Here is a 25,385-nt window from a genome sequence, read left to right on the forward strand (position 1 = left end):
CCTGACTCAAACATTTAATTTGTTTGGGGCAAGCCACTTAACCTTCCCCTTCTACAGTTTCCTCCTTTATAAATTGAGGATAAAGTACACTTGCTCAATCTTATTAATAACAAGTATCAAATGTAATATCAAAGTACAAATGCCTTGGAAAGTTACGTGAGGCAGCCTCTGTGAGTGAATAGGATGTAAGTGCAATGCACATAGTTGTGGAAAGTACTGCCCCAGAATGAAACTAGGTTTGAGTTATACCAGAATACTACTTTTTTGATAAGCTAAAATGTCAGTTCATCACCATGAATATTTCATAAAATATTTCATATTTTAAATGTATCAAATGCTTACAAATAGGATTTGTATGCACAGACATTAATACACCCATTAAAACTAGTAACCAAGATAAACCTTAAGCCAGACTCACCAAAAAAAGGACTCAAACTCAAATGAAAGAGGAGAAATCAGAACTGACACCACAGAAATACAAAGGACTATAAGAATGTTATGAAAAATTATATGCCAAAAACTGGACAAATGGATAAATTCTTAAACACACGATCTCCCAAATCTGAATCAGGAAGAAATGGACACTTTTAACAGACTGATTACTAGCAATGAAATGGAATCAATAAACAAAAAATTCCCAAAAAACAAAAGTCCAGGACCAGAGGGCTTCACAGTGAATTCTACCAAACATTTAAAGAAAAGTTAGTACTTATTCTTTCCAAACCATTCCAAAACATAGAAGGAAAACTTCCAAATTCATTCTGAGGCCAGCATTACCCTGTTACTAAAACCAAAGATGCTACCAAAAAACAAGAACTACAGGCTAATATCTCTGATGAACACAGACACAAAATTCCTAAACAAAATATTAGCAAACTAGATCCAACAATACATTTTAAAAAATTATTCATCACAACCAAGTGGGATTTATTCCTGGAATGCAAGAGCAGTTCGACATTCACAAATCAATCAGTGTGATACATCACATCAACAAGAGAAACGATAAAAACTCAATGATCATTTCAATAGATGCAGGAAGGCACCTGACAAATTACAACATCCATTCATGATAAAAACCCTCAAAGTGGGTTTGCAGGAACATACCTCAACATAATAAAAGCCATAACTGGGGGAAAATTAATAAGAGAAAAAAGAAATAAAAGTGAAAACAAAATAAAAAAATAAGTACATATGAAAAACCCACAGCTAACATCCTACTCAATGGGGAAAAATAGAACTTTTCCCCTACGATCAGAAACGAGACAAGGATGTCCAATCTCACCACTTTTATTCAACATACTAGTGGAAGTCCTCCAGCAGCAATCAGACAAGAAATAAAAGGCATCCAAATTGATAAAGAAGAAATAAAACTTTATTTTAAGAGGACATTATATGTTGAAAACTCTAAAGACTCCTCCAAAACACTACTAGAATAAATGAATTCAATAAGTTCACAGGATACAAAATCAACATACACAAATCCATTCCATTTCTATACACTAACAATGAAGCAGCAGAAAGAAAAATTAACAATCCCATTTACAACTGTACCAAAAATAAAATACCTAGAAATAAAATTAACCAAGGTGGTAAAAGACCTGCACTCTGAAAACTATAAGACACTGATGAAGGAAACTGAAGATTAAACAAACGAAAAGATATTCCATGCTCATGGATTGGCAGAACAAATACTGTTAAAATGTCCATATTACCCAAAGCAATCTACAGATTTAATGCAATCCCTATCAAAATACCAGCAGCATTTTTCACACACCTAGAACAAACAATCCTAAAATTTGTATGGAACCACAAAAGACCCCAAATAGCCAAAGTAATCTTGAAAAAGAACTGGAAGTATCACAATCCCAGATACCAAGATATACTACAAAGCTGTAGTGATCAAAAGATTAAGATACTAGCACAAAAACAGACACATAGATCAATAGAACAGACTAGAGAACTCAGAAAAACCCACGATTATACGGTCAATCTTCAGAAAAGCAAGCAAGAATAGACAATGGGAAGAAGTCAACAATGGTGCAGGATAGCCACATGCAAAAGAATGAAACTGGACCACTTTCCTACCATATACAAGAGTAAATTCAAAATGGATTAAAGACCTAAATGTAAGACTGGAAACCAAAAAATCCTAGAAGAAAGCATAGGTAGTAATTTCTCTGACATTGGCCATAACAACATTTTTCTAGAAATGTCTCTGAAGAGAAACAAATACAAAATTAAACTATTGGGACTGCATCAAAATAAAAAGCTTCCATACACCAAAGGAAAAAACAACAAAAAAAGACAATGTACTGAATGGGAGAAGATATTTGCAAATACCATATCCAATAAGGAGTTAATATCCAAGATATATACAGAACTTATACAACAGCAAAAATCCAAATGATCCAATTAAAAATGGGCAGATGACATGAACAGACATTTCTCCAAAGAAGGCATACAGATGGCCAACAGACACATGAAAAGATGCTCAACATCACTCATCATCAGGGAAATGCAAAATCAAAACCACAATGAGGTATCACCTCACACATGTCAGATTGGTGAAAATCAACACCACAAGAAACAACAGGTGTTGGCAAGGATGTACAGAAAAAAGGAACCCTCCAGCACTGTTGTCGGGAATGCAAACTGGTGCAGCCACTACGGAAAACAGTATGGAGGTCCCTCAAAAAATTAAAAATAGAATTACCATATGATCCAGTAATTCCACGACTAAATATTTACCCAAGGAGCAGAAAAACACTAATTTTTGTACCTTTATGTTTACTGCAGCATTATTTATAGTAGCCAAGATATGGAAGTAATCCAAGTGTCCGCAAATAGATGAATAGATTGAAAAGAGGTAGTATATTGGGGAACCTGGGTGGCTCAATGATTAAGTGTCTGCCTTTGGCTCAGGTCGTGATCCCAGGGTCCTGGGATCAATTCCCTCTGCCTATGTCTTGGCATCTCAGCCTCTCTCTGTGTCTCTCATGAATAAATAAATAAAATCTTTAAAAAAAAAAAAAGAGGTAGTATATTAAAAAGAGTATATTTTATATACTCTTTATATATAATATATATATAATGGAAAATTACTCCATCATAAAAAAGAATCAGATCTTGACATTTGCAACAACATGGATGGATCTAGAAGATATCATGCTAAATGAAATCAGTCAGAGAAAGAAAACACCATATGATTTCAGTCATATAAGGAATTTAAGAAACAAAACAAAGTGGGGGGAAAAAAGAGATGAATCAAGAAACAGACTCTTAACTCTAGAGAACAAGTTGATGGTTATCAGAGGAGAGGTAGGTGGAGGATGGAGGAAATAGGTGACGGGATGAACGGCACGCTTACCACAAAAAGCACTGAGTAATGTATACCATTACTGAATCACTGTATTGTACACTTGAGACTAATGTAACACTATGTTAACTATACGGAAATTAAAATTTTAAAAATAAAATAAAAACTAGTAACCAGGAGAGACAAGGGTGGCAGCTCCATGTGATGCAGAGGACTAAACATATTTCCAATCACATCTCACCAGGTAAGAGCAGGATGTCCCTGAGCAGGGATGCAGGACCCAGAGCCCACTGAGGTTTCTCTCAGGCATGGCCACGGCCAGCCCTTATGGCACCCAGAGAGGATCTTAGAAATGGGCTCGGCTTCCTCAGTTGCTTTATGAGAAATAAAAAAAGAACCTACCCCTCTTCCAAGCTGATGCCTCTCCATAGCCTTGGAGGTTGGAGAGTGGGATACATTTCAGTGGATTCAGCCTCCTTTTGTCCCTAAGTCAGCAGCCATTGTGCTGAAAAACACATTACAACTGCAGACAGGGCAATGTCTCAAACTTAAAGAACAAAAGGCATTATCATCAATAATGCAGTTGTACCTAATACTTCCTGGGTTTCCTAATTCTGGAGAGAAACCAATACCTGTCAATAAACCCACCAGAATTCCTTCACTGGAAACGGAGATATATTATATTCCAAAGGATAGCTAAGTAAATTCTCTATCCCATCTCCCTTCCATGGAAGAGGAGGGAGGGAGGGAGGGAAGAAACCACCAAGTGAGCTGCAAGCAGCAGGCATTAGAGACAGGTTAGAGGTGAAGGCTTCCAGCCCAGTACTCCAAGCAGGGGACAACAGAGAATGAAAAGGCTAGAAAACAATGGCCAAGCATTAAGGGATTTACAAGAACAATGATGCATCCTTCAATTATATTCTTTTGCTTAAACTAATCTTTCAGTTTTTGTAATGTTCAAGTGAAATACATTTACAACTCCCAAAACTAAGCCAACAGAAACCCTAGAATTAGCTTAAGGGACCTAAACAGTGAAGCTGATGTAACTGGCAAGGACCCCTTTGCCTTTAGAGAGACATTTAAATGTGTGCTGGGGTGATCATTCCACCATATATCTCAAATCATGTAGTACACCTGAAACTAATGTTATATGTCAATTATATCTCAATTTTTTCTAAAGGATGAGAGATCCTTGTGGTAACGAAACTGTTCTATACTTTGACTATTGTGATACATGAACCAACATATGATATAACTGCATAGAAATACACTACACACACAGGTGCATGCACACACAGGTAATGCTGGTAAAATCTGAATAAACTTAGTGGACTGCATCAATGTGAGTTTCCTGGTTGTGATATTACGCTGTAATTTTGCAAGATGTTGCCACTGGAAGAAGCCAGGTGAAGGGTACACAGGATCTCTCTGTATTATTTCTTACAACTGCAGTGGAATCTACAATTATCCCAAAATAAAAGTTTAATTAAAATAGCAATAATAGGGGTGCCTAGGTGGCTCAGTCGCTTAAGCATCCGACTCTTGACTTCGGCTCAGGTCATGATCTAGGGGCCATGGGACTGAGCACTGAGCCGGGCTCAGCACAGAGTCTGCTTCAGATCCTCTTAAAAGAATTTGTAATAAAAGAGCAATAATAATAAAGGGCAACACAGGCAGGTCACCTGGTAAGCACAATCCTATGGGAATGTAGAAGAGACACAACATGACCTTCCATCAGCTCTCCAGGAGCATACTCCTCTCTCACTTCCCACTCCCCAGGGAGCCTCTTCCCTCTTCAGGACCTTCCAATACGCTGTCCCTGCCCCCCAACAGTTCCCCTGCCTGAAATACTCGGGCCCCTCTCTTCACTCAGCTAGTCTTCTCCATTCTTTGGTTTCCAGTTGCAGCATCACTTCCCCCAGAGAGGCTTGTCCTCCCACCTACACTGGGCTCGGTGCAGAGGCTCTTCCAATGCCCCGTTTTGTTTCTCTCTCAGCCGCGCTTAATGCGATTTACACATTTCTTTTTCCTGCAGTATTTATGTACTTATTTCCTGGCTCCCTCCTAGATGTAAATACCAGGATGTCAAGAACCATTTCTGTTTTGTTCACCATTTTATACTCAGCTCAGTGACAATCACCAAGCTGGGTCTGCATTTACTGAAGGAACTCAGGAGAAGGTAACATCCGAGATGTTACAATCAAAACCACAGTGATGGCCCCGTGCTGGAGAATAAGGCAAACAGCTCCAGGCCGAGCCCGGCATCTGCACTTTCCTAAGTTCCACAGCTGATTGAGATGTACAGTGTCCTATCGAGAGGAGCACTAACCTGACATTTTCCTGGCAAAATAACATACTGAAATACCAAGTCAATCCTCTATATGAAAGAAGTCTGAAGAAAAACGTAAAGTGGTGCCTTAATTACTGATAAGCACTTTGTCCATAAAGCAGCAGGCTTACAAATGGTGCCTATGCTCTCGTGGTATTTCCAGATACTTTGATATCCCAGGCAGGTTTTATTAGGGTCATTTATGGTATGGTCAGAGTTTCAACAACCACATCAGAAAGGGATTTTGTGAGTGAACAGGAATCCATACCCACTAAGCTAGTTTAACAGTTGCAAAGACCATCTTTCACATAATCCTGTGTTCTCTAATAATGCAAATGTGGTCTTTGCAAGACACCAAGGTCCAAAATCCCTTCCTTCATAATGCAACTGAGTCCCAGACTGCTTACTTCGAGGTCTGCTAACACACCAATCTTTCCCCATACAATTTTCTAGTCCCTATTGTGGATATCAAAGCTTTAGCCAAATGACAACAAACCTGATGATTGAAGCAACCCAGTCCTCTCTTGGTGGTAGTTACAGCATAAATTATTAAAGGCTGATAATGAGAAATAGGGGAGGGGGTCAGGTGGGAAAGGCAGGTCTATGAATTTTAAATGCCTGGTCACTGTCACTACTTAATGTCAGTTTTTCATTTTAGAGTTCCCCCCAAGAACGACTCACACTGCATTTTCATTGTTTTCCAATGTGACCCCTCCCTCAGCACAGACAATTATCACTTCCAGCCTTTACCTAGCTGCCTAGATGGCCCCTTGCATATCTTTATCCTCTCCTTATTTCTGGGACTGCTCTTCTCATAGAGCTGTTCGCTGTGAAATTTTAGCAAAACAACTGTCAACGGCCTCAATTGTTTCATTTTTAAGAAAGTATTTTAGCAGTGGCTTGATATCTCAAAACACAAGTGAGTTTTACAGTGTTTGGTTTTCAAAAGCCACTTGGCATCGTTCACCTATAGTTTACAAGAGTAAATGCAGAGAAGTGAGCTGAGCTGCCTAAGACCTGGGGTATCTCAGGACTCAATCAGAGCTCTGCTGAGGGTCCCATTCTTTAGTCTTCCTAGCCAGACTCTCAACAGTCTCCATCTTCAATTCCGATCTCCAACCTCGATCTCATCATTAAGTCCACGGCACCCACAGCACTTCCTAAGGAAAAGGCCCTAGGCTGTTCCCAGTACCAAGGGGACAGTTTTCCAGCTCAGGTGGTGGCCCCACTCACAGCTGACTGAGTAGGAGTGAGCCCATGATCCAGGAGAGCCAATGCAAAGACGGGTCAGCAGGGCCTTTGAGAGTGGAGAAGGCTTGAGCCCCCCTCAACTGCAACACTCCCAGTTAGGTTAATAAAGAATTGACAGGATATTTTAATACCTACATTGAACAAATTCACATTTCTAACACCCAAACACTTATGACTAATTATGCTCTTCATGAGACAGTTACAAGATTTATAAAACATATTAATTCATGGTGCATACAGGGAGAATCTCCTTAATGAGAAACAAATTTAAATTTGGATGATGAATGCCATCTTCTTTCAATCTTGCCAGTTCGTCTCTGTGACGGAATGTATAAGTTCATGTGCAGATAACACTAGGGGAACCAGGTGATGCCCTTCCTGCACGTGAGGCCCACACCAAACGGCCTTGCAGTCAACCACCTCCACCATCCTCCCTACATCACATGCACTATGCCCTCTGGCCAATGAGAGAAGACAAAAAATTTAATCAGAAGTTCTACTTAACAAAGATGATGACAATTAGCAAGACACATAATAAGTCACCCAGCTGGTTTAGAGCAGAGCTAGTAGTCACAAACTCCTGCTGGTGACATCCCCAATCTAGATCTTGGATCCAGAAAAACCTATCAACGTAGTACCTGTGAGGCCTGGCCATGGGACGGTCTGCATCCTTAGATATGGATTCTCCCCTCTCTTGTCACCTGTAACCTAACAGCAACCCTGCTACAATGTTTTTGTGCCTCGGGACCAGGAGAGCCTAGTGTCATGCTTTCCTAAAAATTCTTGAGAGGCTCCCCCCCGTACAAGATATAACCAAGCCTGAAAACCTCAGGCATTAAACAATACAGTATTTTTCTACTTCACTTAGCAAAATGCCCCCACCTCCATGGTTTTCATGGCCCTTCATTTCTAACAGTTCTGCTCTCAACCACTCAGCTTCTCTCTTCACTGAGAAAGTCTAGCATTTAATTCATTATTTCCAGATTCTCAGATGCAGAGATTTTTTTTTTTTAAAGATTGTATTTATTTATTCATGAGAGACACAGAGAGAGAGGGGCAGAGACAAAGACAGAGGGAGAAGCAGTCTCCATGCAGGGAGCCCGACGTGGGACTCGATCCTGGGTCTCCAGGATCAGGCCCTGGGCTGAAGGCAGCGCTAGACCGCTGAGCCACCCAGGCTGCCCTAGAGGTTTCTTAATAGTGCTTTTAGGGAAAATAAAAACACGACCTTAAATACACACATTTATTCTTCGATCCACTGGAATTCCAAACATATTTAAGATTTATTTATTTCACAGAAAGAGAGAGTGCATGTGCTGGCAAGCATGAACGGAGGAGGAGGGATGGTGGTGCAGTATGGGGAGAAGTAAGCTCCCTGCTGAGCGAAGAGCCTGACCTGGGGCTCCATCCCAGAATCCTGGGATCACGACCTGAGCCAAAGGCAGACACTTAACCACCTAACCAACTGAGTCACCCAGGCACCTCACACACACATGTTTTTAAGAGTTAGTGTCTTAAAGAAAATAAGGTAAATGGTAAAATAAGGTCTATTTCAATTAGGAAGAACCAATGGGGGGAGCACCTGGGTGGCTCAGTCGATTAAGTGTCTGCCCTTGGGGTCATGATCCCAGGGTCCTGGGATCGCGTCAGGCTCCCTGCTCAGCCAGGAGCCTGCTTCTCCGGCTCCGCTCCCACTCCCCCTGCTTGTGCTCTCATATGAATAGATAGATAGATAGATAGATAGATAGATAGATAGATAGATAGATAGATAGATAGAATCTTAGAAAAAGGAAGAAGCGATGGAATTAAGGCAGAAACAGTCCTAGGAAACATATAGGGCATTTGGCAGCTATGGGGAGTTAAGAAGTAGAACAATGAGAACCAAAAGGAAGCGAGACAAAGATGTGGGAACTCACTTCTGAGAATGTACAATGTCTAGAGGATGTTTCCAATTTTTCCCAGAGTTCTGCCTTAAATTCTATCCAAACACTAGGAGATGTGCAAGGCCTTTCTGGGTGCACTTTTCCCTCACAATGCTTTCTTAGTTCCATATTAACCCAACCTGCTCAGCTCTTGCCTCTCTTACATTCCATCAAATCTGCATCATTCTTCAGAATTATACCTCTGCTTTCCTCTTAAAAAGTTGAGCCCGCAGAGACAAAGGAATTGTTGGAGAAGAGATAGGAAGTGACCTCTCATGAAAAACATTTCTAGGACCTGAGCCCAGCTCCTGAGAAACCACCCATGTCTACACAGACCATACCAAAGAGGAAGAGCAAAGCTCTTGGAGTTTGTTCTACCTTGAAATAATTCTTCTGAATATGGGTAACTTGGCATTTCAGAACCTACCAAGGTCAGAGGAGAGGTAATGTGAGGCCATCTTTACCTCAAGTCACTCTGACAAATGCTAATAAAGAAACCAGCTGGACCAGATGCCCAAAAGGCAGGAGAGAGGTCACAGTGAACAGGGCACAGCCTCGGCCCTCACAGGATCTAGCAGCACAGTCTCAGACAAGAGGTGAAACCTTTCTGAGTCTCAATCTCCTCCTCTCAACCTGAAAGGGTTGACAAGATGGCCTCTATTGCCATTGCAAGAATAAGCTTTTATCATTTAATGCCATGTGTCCTATATGTCACCTCCCCAACAGCAACTGCAACCAGTATTGTCCCAACAACAAATGGGATGAGATCATTTCCAGGCTGCAAGAAAAATAAAATCTGGATCCCTCCCTCCATAAAATGACACTTTGATTTCCAAATTCTTAAGTACTAGATATGGAGGAATACCACCTAAATATTTAAAAAAGAAGTTAAGAGCAAAAGAAATGGTTTATGTTTCACTCTAAGAAGTAAATTTGTGGAGTCCACTATTCAAAGAAGCAAATATCAAAATATATGAAGATACATACATATTGTAATAGCGATGTAGCAAGACAGATGGCAGCTACCTTTGTGGTGAATCCAGCATAATGTATAAACTTGTCAAATCACTAAGTCATACACCCATAACTAATGTAATGTTGGGTGTCAACTAGACTCAAAGAACTACACACACACACGTGTATATGTATATAGGTATATCTGTGTATATATATGTGTATATTTGAGGATACATAAAAGGATTTAATTAGAGTTGGATGTTAAAGATCATCTCATGCTTATAACATCATCCAGTCTGGCCTCTTCATAAATAAGAAAAACTAAGCACAGAGAGATTAAGTAATTTGCCCAAGGACACCCAGCTAGTAAGAGGCAGGCCAAATACATTTTTAAACACAGCCAAAAATGATTTAATTATTCCAAAAAGGTATCAGAGGAGGTTAGCAAATTCTGGGATAAGCTCCTAGTCTTTGGAAGCTAATGTCAAAGCGAACAGCCAAGCCCTCCCACACAGCATTGCTTACTGCTCTCACACCCAAACCGGAAAGCCAGGCTGACCGGTACAAGAGGCATAGATCTTTGGCTCCCACATTCGCTCATTTTCATCCATGGCAAAGGTGGCACAAGCCCCACAAGGCACAGTAGCTGACACCCCTTCCAATACAGGCCAACAGCCCCACAAGGGTCACGACCTCAGATTCCGGGCCAGGTTCCCCACCTCATTGTCATTATTGCACCACACACAGTCGCTTCACCAAACCATGGGAAGCCAATGCTGCCAGGGCCGCCCACCAGCCAAGCTGCAGCAGCTGCCCCAAAGATATCACCCTAGGACCTCACTTCCTGTTCTGGCAATCGAGCCCATATCCGTGCCAGTTTAGGGTCTGGCCCATCGTTTTCAAAGCTTAGAGCTGGACAGGCCCCAGATAGCCAAGAAACCATCTGTTACAAAATCCTCCCTCCCCCAACTTCACTTTGCGACAGACCACAGATCTGCCATTGTCCCTGGTTACACGAGCAGCAACTAGCAAGAGCCTTCTGAACTGAGGGGTCCTTCCAGAGGCCCCGCCATGCTGACCCTTGTCCAGAAATGGGGAGCCACCACAGTTAAAGCTGACATCTTAAAATCAGCGTCTCTTATTCTGACAGTCTTACTGATGGTAGATGGTAGATGTTAGAAAAATACATTTAACTTATTTTTTAAAGATTTTATTTATTTGAAGGAGGGAGGGAAGGAGAGAGGGGGAGAGGGGAGAGGGGGAGATGGGGAGAGGGGGAGAGAACGTGTACACAGAGTAAGAGGAAGAAGCAGACTCCCCGCTGAGCAGGGAGCCAGACACAGGTCTCGATCCCAGGACTCCGGGATTATGATGTGAGCCAAAGGCAGACACTTAACCGCTTGAGCCATCCGGGCCCCAAAGACATTCAACTTTCTAAAGTCCCAGAATTTCAAACCATTTCTCCTTCTGAATTTCTATTCATTCTTTAACAGACACTTTTCAAAGCAAAAGCCACAAGTATTAAAGACAAGGTAGGAACCATCACACTAATAACCTACAAACATCCCAAACTTGAAACAGCATAAACTTACTTTCCAATTAAGAGCAAAATCAGAATAAGATCAAGCACTCTTTGAAAGCCATTCCAATATTACTATACTTAAATTCCAAGTAAACCCCAAGCAGTTACATTTGCATGATAATAGTCATAATAACTAACACTGATTGAGCATTCACTATGTGCCAGACGGTACTAGGATCTTTATATGTATGCTCTCACTAAATTCTTCTAACAGCTCTATTATTATCTCCTCCCTCCTCCCCCTTTAAGTGAAAGAGGCATATGGAGGGTAACTAACTTGCCTAAGGTCATAGCAATAAAAAGTGGCAGGGTCAAGGTTCAAAACCTAGGTCCGTGGGACTCCAAAGCCAGTGTTTTCAACACTATCACCCCACACTACTTTGGAGTCTTTGGTATGTAGAGGCAAAAACTAAATAAAATTGCATTTTAATTTACTGAACTACATCCCTCTGCATTTTAAGAGGTTCTGTGTAAACAACTGCCCTGAAAATGTACAGGCAAGGAAGGGAAATGGGCATTCTGCTGCCAAGTCTGTAGCACAAATGTCAAGCAGCTATGCAGGAGTCTGAGGAGCAAGTGAACCATGTGCCTGGCAAGGTTATATGTGTATCTGTCTCAGACTTGAAATTTTTCAAAGAAATAAGGAGTCAAGGAGATGGAAAGGAGAATCTCATTCTAAATTCTGTCAAGCATGTTAAATAAATATGATCAGCCCCACACAGCTCTGATAAACTCAGTCTGTTAAAAATAAACCAGATCCCTTACTACCCTTCCTTTCTTCACCCAACAGGCACAGCAAGCCATGGGCACACACACACACCTTATTAGTATTAGCCTATTTAAACCTTAAATTTTTAATTCTGTTTATTCCCTTGTGGGGAATTCATTCAGCAAACATTTGGCTTCACTTATACTTATGTTGCTATGTTTTACTGCAGGCGTCAAGAGGACTTTCTCATGGGTATCAGCTCTCAGATGTCTCCTGCACGATCAATAGTCACAAGGCAGCCAGATTTATTGCCAAACAACTGAGATCGTGAGGATGAAACAATACAGCCACGGATCACTGGGCTTATTTGGTAGTGGTGGTGCTTGGATCGGACGTACAAGCTCATGATTTTTAGGGCATAAGTGAATACCTTTCCTTGCTGTGTCTAACTCCTCACAGTCAATTTCCATTTTGTAGTCTTACCAAGTATCTATTATGTGCCATTTACTGTATTAGATGCTGGGAATATCATGGTGAGCAAAGTAAGCTCATCATCTAGTTGGAAAGATGGAAATTAATGCAATAATAACACAGAGGAGTGATTAACAGCAGGGGGACACTCTGAAGGAACATAGATTGAGGAGTATTGTGGTTATTTTTAAACCCAGCCACAAATTCTGGTATTCCTCCCATTGAGAGGTGAGGTCTAGGTGCCCCCTTGTGAATCTGGGTGGGCCACAGCAGCTTCAACCATTAGCATATGGAATGGAAACAAGGCTGTGGACTGCCAGAGCTAGGTCATAAGAGGCCACACAGCTTCTTCTTTTTATTTGCCAGAATACCCACTCTTGGAGCCTCACACTGTCCTGTAACAAGTCTGACTATCCTGAGGTTGCACTGCTGTGAGGACGTCTAAGCCACATCAAGGAACCATGGGTAGCAGCACTGGTCAACAGTCCCAGCAGAACCCAGTCTTTGGGTCATCCCAGTCCAGGCACCAGACACAGGAGTGGAGATGCTCCCAGAAGATTCCAGCCCCACACTGTTGAGATCTTCCCTGCCAAAGCTCCAGACATTACAGAGAAACAGATCACCATCAGCGAATCTGAATTCCTGAGCCGCAGAATCCAAGAGCATGACAGATGGCTGTTGTCTAACATCAGGAAGTTGAGGAGCGCTCAGGCACACAGCAGCAGATGACCACATCAGGGGTGGTGTATAGGAGAGAGGAGGCAGCCTTATACCGCAAGTCCCATGTGAAAGGAACACCGGAACGGAGGTTAGAACAAATAGAAAGAAGGGGATGGCAAAAAAAAAAAAAAAAAAGGAATACAAGCAACTCCTAGGCACAGGCCCTGCGGTCAGAGGGAGCATGGCTGGCACAGGAAGAAAGCCAGCTGGCCAGGACCCAGAGTAAGAGAAGAGGATAGGCCAAGGAGAGAGGCGAGGCCCAGACTGTGTTCAGTGCTTTGGTCTCTTACTCGACAGCAGTCAGAAGCTCCCTAAAGGTTTTTTTGGTTTGGATTTTTTTCTTCTAATTAAGGTAAAATTCACAGAACATACAAGTTTACTGTTATGGATTAAATTTGGACCCTGAAAAATTCAAATGAAGTCAAAACCAGTACCTCAAAACGGGACTTTATTTGGAAACAGGGCTGTTACTGACGTAATTAGTTATGATAATTAAGGTGAGCCCTAATCCAATAAGGACTGTGTCCTTATAATAAGGGGAAATCTGGACACTGACACGTACATAGGAAGAACGTCACATGAAGATGAAGGCAGAGCTGGAGTGATGAGTCTATGAGCCAGGGAAGGCCACAGATCACCAGCAATCCAGCAGAAGCTAGGAGAGAAGCCTGGAACCCCTCCACATCCTCAGAGGGAAACAACTTTGCCAGCACTTGGGTCTCAGACTTGTGGCCTCCAGAACCAGGGGACAAGATGTTTCTCCATTTTACATCACTGAGTTTGTGGTACTTTGTTACAGCAGCCCTAAGAAACTAATATAGTCACCATTTCAAACTGTACAATTCAGTGATTTTTAGCATCTTCAAAATATAGTAATGATCACCACTATCTAATTCTAAAACACTTTCATAAATCAAAAGGAAATACTGTTTCCTTCTCCTCCCAGTCCTGGCAACCATTAATCTGCTAGGAATTTGCCTATGCTGGGCATCATATAATCTGAATATACATGTGGACTTCTGCGTCTTGCTTCTTTTACTTTATATAAAGTTTTCAAGAGTCATCTATGTTACAGAATGCATCAGTTCTTCACTCCCCTATACAATAGCTGTATGTATACATTGTATTATATGTATACATCATTTTATTTACCCATTCATACCTTGGACATTTATTTTGACTTGTGGTCTATTATGAATATCATTGCTATTGAACATTCCTGGATACATTTTGTACGAACATTTGTTTTCTATTCTCTTGGGAATATACCTAGGAGTGGAATTGCTAGGTCATACAGTAACTCTAGGTTTAATTTTTTGAGGAACGGCCAGAGTGTCTTCCACAGTGGCTATACCATTTCCGTTCATATCAGCGAGGTCTTAGGGTTCCCTGGAAAGTTTCAAGCAGGTGGAATTGTGCTTTGTACAGAATTGTGCTTTGAAAATAAAATAGGAACCAGCTTTTGTGAAAGAATAGGAGTTTGTTTGGGACAGATGGGTTTGACATGCCCTTCAAAACATTCAGGTGGAAACAACAGGTGGGAGAGGCTTGGAAAAGCAGGTCAGTTCTGGAGTTAAAAATGGAGACTCAGGGGGTGTCTCGATGGCTCAGTGGGTTAAGCCTCTGTCTTTGGCTCAGGTCATGATCTCCAGATCCTGGGATTGAGTCCTACATCAGGCATCTTGCTCAGCAGGGAGCCTGCTTCTCTCTCTCTCTGCCCGTCCCCACTGCTTGTTCTCTAATAAGTAAATAAAATCTTAAAAAGAAAAAAAAAAAAAAAAACTACAAAAAACTGTAGACTCAGCAGCCACATATGGATGACATTCCTTAAGAAAAAGTACAGGGGGATCCCTGGGTGGCGCAGCGGTTTGGCGCCTGCCTTTGGCCCAGGGCGTGATCCTGGAGACCCGGGATCGAATCCCACATCGGGCTCCCGGTGCATGGAGCCTGCTTCTCCCTCTGCCTGTGTCTCTGCCTCTCTCTCTTTCTCTCTGTGTGACTATCATAAATAAATAAAAATTAAAAAAAAAAAAAAAAAAAAGAAAAAGTACAGGGATCCCTGGGTGGCGCAGTGGTTTGGCGCCTGCCTTTGGCCCAGGGCACGATCCTGGAGACCCGGGATCGAATCCCACGTCGGGCTCTCGGTGCATGGAGCCTGCTTCTCCCTCTGCCTATGTCTCTGCCTCTCTCTCTCTGTGACTATCATAAATAAATAAAAATTAAAAAAAAAAAAAGAAAGAAAAAGTACAGAGTACAGAGAAAAAGAAGTTTTGGCTCCTTTCAGGAGCTCCAAAAAATGAACGGTGGGGTAGAGGATAGGAGGCTGCAAAAGAAGGAGCACCGTAAGAAATAAAATAATAAAACAGGTGTAATAAGAAGAGGAAAGTGACAAAGCCAAGACAAGAGACTCGCCAAAATTATAACAGAAATCTGAAAAGGGTCTAAATTCTGACACTTTAATAAAGAAGATAAGCATCGCTTTACTTCCTTCTACACTTCTTTTTTGGAAGAGAGATGGTGTAGGTAGTACATGGCAAAACTTTTAGGCTCTCGGTCTTATCTGTAAGAAGTTAAACTCCTCGACCTTGTATCAGAACTAGTGAATAAGTGCTTTTCAGTCTGGACATCAAACCTAACTAATAACTTAAAATAGACCTCGTGAGGGAGCCGTGTGGAAAGAATCTGGTTATGTACTTAACAAGTTCCTATTGTTCCATCAAAGCGTCTGGAAGCCAGGGAAGACAGTTGGACACCACTTCAAAGCATCCCTAAGAAATCAACAGTGATGAAAGCAAGGGAATAATCGTTCCTCTGTACACCCTCCTTGCCAACAAGTAGATATTTAATTACAGAGGCAAGTCAAAAGAGGAGCATCCTAAGAATAAACCTATAATAATATCTTCTGTCCCATTTCAAAATTATAGTTTATTTTGTTCCTCAAGAGCCATAGTTTCAGAGATTATAAAACTCTCTTTACATATCAATCAAGAGTGTAGCTAATCCTTTCAGGCGTACATTTACGAGGAATTAAATTTTAACTTTGTAATTAGGTGAGTAAAAGACTGGGGGTTAAATAAACATCATCTTTAGTGGAGCACAGAAGGCCAGTCTCCCTCAGGCCAAGCCCCTCCTTGGATACAGACCCATGCCCTTGGTTAGCCTACTCCTACTAAATTTTAATACAAGATAGGGAAATGTAAAATTGCATTACACTGAATTACTTTATTTGAATATCATACACACACACACAATCCCATATTCACTCTATATTCACATCCTTTTAATGATTTAACTTTGTCAATTGACAGAAGAGGTGTTCTCCCAGAGTGAGTTTGGAAATTAGATCTTTAAGGTAAGTGTATGTCAGGCAGAAATCCAATTGACACTAGGACCCTAAAAGATATCTTCTTTTGCTTCATATGAAAACTATGAAATTGGTTCCAGTTACATTACCAAATTCAATCATATTGGAAAAAGTAATAAAATCATTATATTCACTACAATGAGGCACATATGCTGGTATTTGTGCCTGCTATTTCACATATGTTATTCCAAAGGTATTATTATCCCTGTTTTACACACAAAGGTCCAGAGGTACAAAGGCTCCAAATCTTACCTCTAGTGAGACAGAACTGAAATACAAACTTTCTTTCCTTTGAACCGCAATGCTAGGACTGCCTCTACCATACTATGCCTTCACAGACTTGGCAAATTTTTAGAACATTATTGCTAAGTACAGATGTAACTGCTGCATAACAATGAGAAAGTCAAAAATGAAAGATGGTGATCTCCCAAAGGGAAAAATTTCACTTCGTACTTAACAAGTAACATTTTATGACTAAGTTCTACAAGAAGTTATTTGATTTACTTTAGTTTTCAGTTATTGAGGAGGTATAAAATTTGTAGATATGGGAAGTAATAAGAGCAAATGTTCTCAGATGCTACTTCCCCACAGTACATAAGGAAAAGTTCTCTCGAAGCCCCTGGTTCTAAGAATCAGTTTGATCATGGTACTTGGAGAGACTATAAGAGCAGTAACTCATGCTAATTAGTACTTAATGGGGTAGAGCCACAAACATTAACTTATTCATTAATTCTCACCACATGTCCCTGAAGCAAGCATGAGCATCCCTCTTTTATAAGAAGGGGGTGGAGCTAATGTTACATAAGTGATGGCAACCAACTTCCAGAATGTGCTGGTCATAAATAAAAAGGACCAAAACTATACTTAAGACTTGAAACTCTTTGTATAAACAGAGGCACGAGTGAGCATATTTTTAGACATGACCAATAACTATACTCATCCCAAACAGCAATCACTGAAAATGTATAGTATTTCAGAAAGCAAAACATGGTTTGAAAGCACTGCAATATAACAGTAACAATAAAATTTGGAGGGGGAGGGGGCAAAACGCTGAATTGCTGAATCCTTTATAATATGCCAGACCCCATTCTCAGTACCTTGTGGTCATTAATTTTCCAACCTCACAATGACCTTGTGAGGTTGGTACTAGGATTTCCCACCTCTGTGGAAACTGAAGCAACATGAGTTACCCTGATAGTTCAGAGCAGGATTTGAAACCAGTCTGGCTCCGAAGTCTGTGCTCCTGACCATGACATCACAAACAAGGCATAACTTCCGCTTGTTCAACCCAATGTGACCCATGCATGACTAAATTTAATTTACCAAGGAGAAGAGACAAGTCCCTTAGTGCTTTACACTTAGCTCTGCTTCCAGGACTCCTTCTGACATACATCCCATGGACCTCTGGTACAATACAATGCCAAGCCAGATCTAGTCCACTTTTGCTCTTAAATACCCATCTGTATCGAAAATACTCATTCATATCTTTTGTGGCTTCATCCAACCTACTCTTTAAATACAATTTCTTCTTAAATACAGTTAATAGCTTCTTTGTGAATGAATCCTACTGGTACCATTTATTCATTCCTTCTGAACCCACATGCTTAGAGGCAGGAAAGTAGCATGTCAGTATTGTGTTTATTTTACAAAACACACTTCTCTTTTAAAAAATATTCTTGCCTAGTTATATCTTTATGCACTAAATCAGTTGCAAGAGAAAATTCATACTATTAGATTTTTAGAAGTTGAATAATATGTAAGAAACCAAGCAAGAAGAGTAAGAAACACTTCATACCTGAGTACATTTAAAGTATTTTCCATAAACCAATTATTCACTTCTTCCAAACTCACTTGTTACTGTATCAACCTGTGGTTTAAGGACCACTCACCTGAGAATTGCTTGGGGGGAGAGGGGTAGATGTTAACAGTACAGGTGAGACTTAGTGGATTCAAGTTTCTAAGTAAAAAGCTGTGCATTGCTCACAAAGAGCCCACATAAGTCTTATGGATCCTGAAGTATGAGAACCACTAAGTCACTTCCATGTGCCATAGAGAACAAAACTATACAAAAGGACTTTCCACATTCCCTTAATCTGTCTTCCTGTTTCTACCCTTCTTGCTATCCCCACATACCTGCTATTCCCTACATAATAGGGGGTTCCTTCTCAGGCGTAAGTCAGATCCTGTCACTTCTCTGCTCAAAACTCTCCAAAGGCTTCTCATGACCCTCGTGGCCATAAGCCCTGATTGATCCCCTGCTTCACTTTTCCTATCACTCTCCCCTTGGCTCCAACCACCATGCTGCCTTCTCCCCACACCCAGCCCATCTGAGGCACAGCCTTTGTACCCTCTAGGCTCCCTCCTCCTGGACTGCATGCCTTCAGCTATCAGCATGGCCTTTACCTCACTTTTTTTGTGAGTCTTGCTCCAGAATCACCCTCATGGGAAGCCTCCCATGGCCACCCTACCAAGAACCATCATACCTGCCCCACTCTCTTCCACCAGATTTTGTCCTCTTTAGCACCTATCACTATCTGACATACTTGCTAGTTTATTTATTTTTTTTAAGATTTTATTTATTTATTCATGAGAGACACAGGGAGAGAGAGAGAGAGGCAGAGACACAGGCAGAGGGAGAAGCAAGCTCCATGCAGGGAGCTCGACGTGGAACTCAATCCCGGGTCTCCAGGATCACACCCTGGGCTGAAGGCAGGGCTAAACCAATGAGCCACCGGGCTACCCGCTAGTTTATTTATTTATCTTTTAAGTGGTATGTTACCCTCACTAAAATGTAAGCTTCACAAAAGCAGGGATTTTTTTTTTAATCCATTGCATTCTTAAATGTATCCCCATTTAGCACAAAGAAACCATACTTATTGGGATCCCTGGGTGGCGCAGCGGTTTAGCGCCTGCCTTTGGCCCAGGGCGTGATCCTGGAGACCCGGGATCGAGTCCCACATCGGGCTCCCTGCATGGAGCCTGCTTCTCCCTCTGCCTGTGTCTCTGCCTCTCTCTCTCTCTCTCTGTGACTATCATGAATAAATAAATAAAAATTAAAAAAAAAAAAAAGAAAGAAAGAAACCATACTTACTGATTGAATATCCTAAATACTCAAATAAAAGTATTAGTGGAGTGCTGTAAAAATCTAAAGGAAGGAGCCACCAATTCCTCGTAGGCACAGCCCATCTCTCCTCACAGACATTTGCAGGAGGAATACAGAACATCCTCAAAGAAAAGGAAGGATGTTCTATGTTACTGGCCTGCGAAAGGTCCACATCCTGAAAGCTAAGAATGAGGAACTCTTCCAGGTTGAAGGAGGCTAGAAAGATGTAAAGGACATAATTGGGAAAACTGAAGAAACTCGAAGGGAGCCTTACAGTGAAGGCATGTAGAAGTTCATTTTCAGTCTTCTTAAAACTTTCATACAAGATTGAAATTGTTCCAAAAGCAGCAGCAAAGGGTGCTCAGGAAACCCAGAAGAAACGGAATTATATGAGTAAATGTAATGCATTCAATAATCTGTTAATGAAAACACAATGCATAAAGGAAGGAGAAAAAGGACTATTTCTTCCAAATGTTTCTATCCCCTTGTTCCCCCACTCCTCCAAAAAAAAAAACTTTGGGCCTGTGTCATCTTGGCTTAGCGTCAGCCCCAATATGGTCATTTTTCTTTAAGTGTCACAAAAATAAACCCCTGGATTACAGTGGAAACACAGCATGCAGCAGGACATTTGTCTGTATCAACTCTGTAGCAAATGACATCTCTTTCTCTCCCTACAGAGTAGAAGCTTGAGCTTCATGAATTGCTGTAACTCAAAGCATACTTTTTACATAAAAATAATGATAGCGTTGGAAATAGAAAAAGTAAATCTTTGGACCAGATTGCTGTTGTGAGCCAAAGAGAAGGATTGAATATAAAACAAGGCAGAAAAAAAATGAAACAGAAACAGCACTAGGTTATAAAGAAACAGATTGACATAGATTTTTTTGAAACTGGAAGATACAGGCAACATGCCTAGAATTTAGATACTAGTATTAAGGACCAAACACTCTTCCAAGTGTCTACAGCTCCCCTGACAGGTCAAATCTCATTACAACAAACACCACAGCCATAAGAATCTGCGTAACCCAAAGCAGGCCTTGCTCATGAACTTAACTCAGGCAATATACAATATCTAACCGTGTTCTCCATTTTAAACACAGAAGAACGAACATGCAAAACAAATACACTGAGTGATTACTGGCTGTACAAGGACTCACATCAGAAGGCCCACATCTTCTACAATAAGGCATAAGGCTATTTTTTAGATATAGAAAAGAAACAAAACTAGCTTACACACAACTTTTCAGGTATACATCTATGTACTATACAACCAAATAGGCACACAAAAGCAGGAATTTAATGCCACAGGAGAGTGTAAGGATAGATGCAAAAGCTCCTTCCAAGGTCCCCTATTCTCCTTTGTATGTGGGGTCCACCATGCTTTCCAGTACTGCTTTAATTTAAATTTTCTTCCTAAGTATTGAAGTCAGGAAATTTTTCATTTAAAGAATGTGTTGATCCAACTGAAAAAAATGGTTCTATCTGGCAACCCATGCCACATATTCTCTGGTCAGTCATCAACTGGAGGAAAGCAGCTCCCCACACAGAGGGCAGAAGCACGGCTGACCCCTTACCCCACTCCTTATCACTCCCTACTGCATTCCCACCTCCAACCCTCAATGGCTTTCTTACTGACTGCCTCGTCCCTCAAAGCACAAGCATCTGCAGCCCCAGCTTTGAAAAAACAACAGAACAGCCAGCTTGCTAGGATACCATAACTGAGCTAGAGGTTACACATTCTGCTCTAGTAAGAAGACTTCAGAGAGAAAGCATATTATTATGTATAAATCACATTCACATTTTTCCAAAAGCCTTCTCACCAGTATCACTTGGTAAAGAGGCAAAGTTTATCATTTTTAAGATTTATCGAGAGACAGCATGAGCTGGGGCAGGCAGAGGGAGCAACAGACCCCCCACCGAGCAGGGTGGTCCACATGGGGCTCAATCCCAGGACCCTGGGATTCATGACCTGAGCCAAAGGCCAATGCGTAACAACTGAGCCACCCAGGGACCCCTCATTAATCCATTCTTTTTTTTTTTTTTTTTTTTTTTAAGATTTTATTTATTTATTTGAGGGAAAGCACGCAAGAGCCCTGGAGGGGGTGGGGGGGGGCACAGAGAAAGGGAGAAGCAGACTGACTCCCCACTGAGCAGGAAGCCTGACAATGCAAGGCTTGATCCCAGGACCCTGAGACCATGACCTGAGCTGAAGGCAGAAACTTAACCAACTGACCCACGCAGGTGCCCCAAGTTCATCATTTTTAACTGAAGCCACTTTTCTCTGGGAACAGGAATGCTTTGGAAGTCTCTTAGCTTATCAAAACATGAAGTTATTTGTTTTAGAAGCCTTCTAAAGGAGTTCAAAACTTATCATAGTCATGTTTTTTTTCCACAATGTAAAAAACACGAAAAGCTAGCAATCATAAACATACACAATCTATAATGGAAACAGTAAACATAATTGCCCTAAACCACCAAAAGAATAATTTACAAATTTCCCAATCTTCCAGGTACATACTATACATAATCGGGATATTTCTGGGAACCTGGGTGGCTCAGTTGGTTAAGCACCTGCCTTTGGCTCAGATTATGATCCCAGGATCCTGCAATTGAGTCCCATATCAGGCGTCCTGCTCCATGGGGAGCCTGCTTCTCCCTCTCTCTCTGCCTGCTGCTCCCTCTGCTCATGCTCTCTCATGCTCATCCTGTCAAATAAATAAAATCTTTAAGAAAAAAAAAAAAAAAGAATATCTCCAGTCCCAGAGGGATTATTTGTGGTCACACGACCATACCCATCGTCAAGTCACACACTTCTCCATGCCTCAATGTTCTCATTAGTAAAGGGTGAAGAATGGCAGCACAGACACTGCATGTGGTCACTGGGAGGATTAAATAAATTCATACAAGCATATGAATAGCATATGCACTTAAAACAGTGCCCGACCACATAAGTGTTTCTTTTTAATTCTTACGTTGCAATCACTACTGCTGAGCCTTGCATTACCTGAGACACTGACCTAAACCACCAATAAGTTATATTTTCCTGTCAGATACATCATCTCCAGTCTGGTTTGCAGAGTGAAATGCTGTCTATCTTACAGTTTTCCACTCAAAGCACATTCCATTACTATCAATTTAAGTTGCTGCCAAATCTCAAAAGTCATTAATAAAAGTGGTGATTTCTCAAACGGTTTATGGTCAACCACTCTAAGAAGTACTTAATAGAAAAGAATTATCTCTAAGCCAGTATCCAAGAGATAGAGATTTATCAAAAACAATTATAGAGTTTAAAGAATAAAATCCCCAGTGCAGTAAAAACACAGCATTCAAAAACTCAGTACAGGAAAAAAGGCTCCCAAAGGAGGAGCCTGCTAGTGAATGAATGAATGAATGAATGAATGAACACCAAATTGATGAAATGCTACTGACCAGACATGTGCTTTCCTAAAAACAAAACCATGAAACAAATAAAACAAAACACACCACTCTGTTTATACCTGAGTCATGACTGAACCGTCTTGTCATACTTAAAGAGCCAGGTAATAAGGACATGTAAAAATCCTCAACTAGCGGGGTGCCTGGGTGGCTCAGTCAGTTAAACGTCTGCCTTCGGCTCAGGTCATGATCCCAGGGTCCTAGGATCAAGCCCTGTGTTGGGCTTCCTGCTCAGTGGGGAGTCTGCTTCTCCCTCTCCCTTTGCCCCTCACCTGGCTCATGCTTTCTTGAGTGCTTTTTCTCTCTTAAATAAATAAAATCTTAAAAGAACAAACAAACAAACAAACAAAAACACCTCAACTAGCCTACATGCTTGCTGTATGCACCAGCTGCCACTGTGCTTGATGTGGATGGAGTGGTTTCCACCCTCATTGAGCTTAAAATTTAGTTGGGGAACAAAACAGAGATCCATGAACTGGTAACCTCTGAGTATCAACTAAAGGAGTTCAAATAGAGGTGCACTCCTCTAGGTAGGCTGCAAGCGCCCTCCACATAAAAAGGAACAGGATAAAGACAAAGGAGAAGGACCACAGAGAACCAGCACTGAAGCTATCCCAGTCCACATAGCAGAATGCATCATATAGGCTCAGCTCTGCATCCTAGCAAGTTGGAGGAGGGTATTTTCTTATTGTTGGGGGGAGGGGGGTGGTGGTGGTGGAATACAGCAAGTGTTGTTCTGCTCAGCCAATCCCTAAACCTTGAAAACACACAGCCACTTCACCTCTGACACATGCCCTGACCACTCCAGCCTCGGCTTACACACCACTTCCCTTTGGTGTATTTATAAATAAGTCTTTCTTCCACTGTTCTGAGAGCTCCTAAAATCCAAAAATTATCTGAACCCATCCGTACTATAGCTCCAGGCCTGCATGCTCAGTCAACATCCTGCACTGAAAAAGGGAGGACCTGGGAGCCAGCAGACGAACTGTATAAATACAGCCCAGAAACCGAGGCCACGTGCCAACTGGAAAAGGCATAGCGAGGCTTCCCTTGGCACTGGTGCTGCCCAGCAGGAGGGACAGCCTCTGTCCTCAAGGAACTCAGAGTCCACTTAGGTCACAGAAAGTATCCTGAGAAAGCATTTTAAGTGCTCTTTTAAGGCAGTCATTGATCACTGGGAATTTGAAGATGTCCTTGCCTTAACAGAAGGCACAGTGCTTTTTAAAGGCCCTGCAGGGTGAAGGACTTCAGACAACGTACCACTGGCACTCAGCACACATCACGCACAAGAGTTCACTGGGTCATACCAAGGAAGGGAAGTAACTTACTCATAAATCTCAAACGCTCCCTCTTTTGCTCACCGGCTGAGAAACTGCCATCTGGAAGGCTTAGCAGATGAAAGGCATTATCACAGTTCTGCTGGAATATTTCTGGTAGGCAGAGAACACAAGATGCCAGAACTTTAAAAAAAAAAAAAAAAAAATCACATAATTGTGATTACCTCATTTCACCTTTCTTACTAGCCAACCTAAATGCGGCCTATCGTAGATATTTAATTATTAGAGCAATCTCACAAAATGCTTTGCTGAATCACTGGACTAGCAAAATCTCTATGAGGCCTGCACATCTCCCATAATCTATTGCTCTGGCCTAAGCCGAATTGGCAAGCAAAGTGAATACTCCTTGCACACAACCTGCAAAACAAAAGATGGCAAAAAAGCTAGAAAGGCAGCACTAAATTTCACAGAGCCCACCGCCAGAATCCACTAGAACATTCCAGAAGCGAGAGGCTTTAATGTGCATCGTCCCTCCCAGACTGTGGGTGAATGTGCCGTGTAGGAAATGAACATATCTGCACTCAGCAAACAGAAGACGGTCACTCACCTTGTTATCTGGCCATCTCTCGTGACTGCCTGGGCCTCAGCAAGTCTCCCTCAGCTTCCTGACCCTGCAGGGCCAACATGAAGGAATCCAGTGCTTCAGGGCTCAGCACAACCATGGCACAGAAGCCAGCCTGAGGGGGGCTTTCCCGGGTGTGGTTTTGAGACCTCAGGCTATGAGATTTGATAAAAATTATCTTCAGACTAGTGTCGCAAAAAGCCCTTTACCCCTGAAGGGACTACTAATTTGAAAGTGTCTTACAAAGCATTATTCTTGCTGGGTTCTTCAGAGCCTTCCCTGAGGCAGGTGCCTGTAGGTGCCACATTGGAGAAGAGGAAACTGAGT

The 25,385-nt window shown here is 41.6% G+C and overlaps 1 protein-coding gene across 3 annotated transcripts in view; it reads right to left on the reverse strand.

The window, feature by feature from the left end:
• Nucleotides 1–25,385, reverse strand: part of TSPAN5 (tetraspanin 5) — a 171,086-nt gene that overhangs the window by 118,437 nt on the left and 27,264 nt on the right. The window contains exon 2 of one of the 3 annotated variants that reach the window (XM_072810547.1): nt 24,521–24,619. The exons of the other annotated variants lie outside the window; for them this stretch is intronic. Coding sequence (XP_072666648.1) covers nt 24,521–24,538 — 18 coding nt within the window. The 5' untranslated portion in view covers nt 24,539–24,619. The remainder of the gene's footprint in view (nt 1–24,520; nt 24,620–25,385) is intronic. 3 annotated transcript variants of the gene reach the window in all.

Source organism: Canis lupus, chromosome 33 (assembly GCF_048164855.1).
Source record: "Canis lupus baileyi chromosome 33, mCanLup2.hap1, whole genome shotgun sequence".
NCBI lineage: Eukaryota > Metazoa > Chordata > Mammalia > Carnivora > Canidae > Canis > Canis lupus.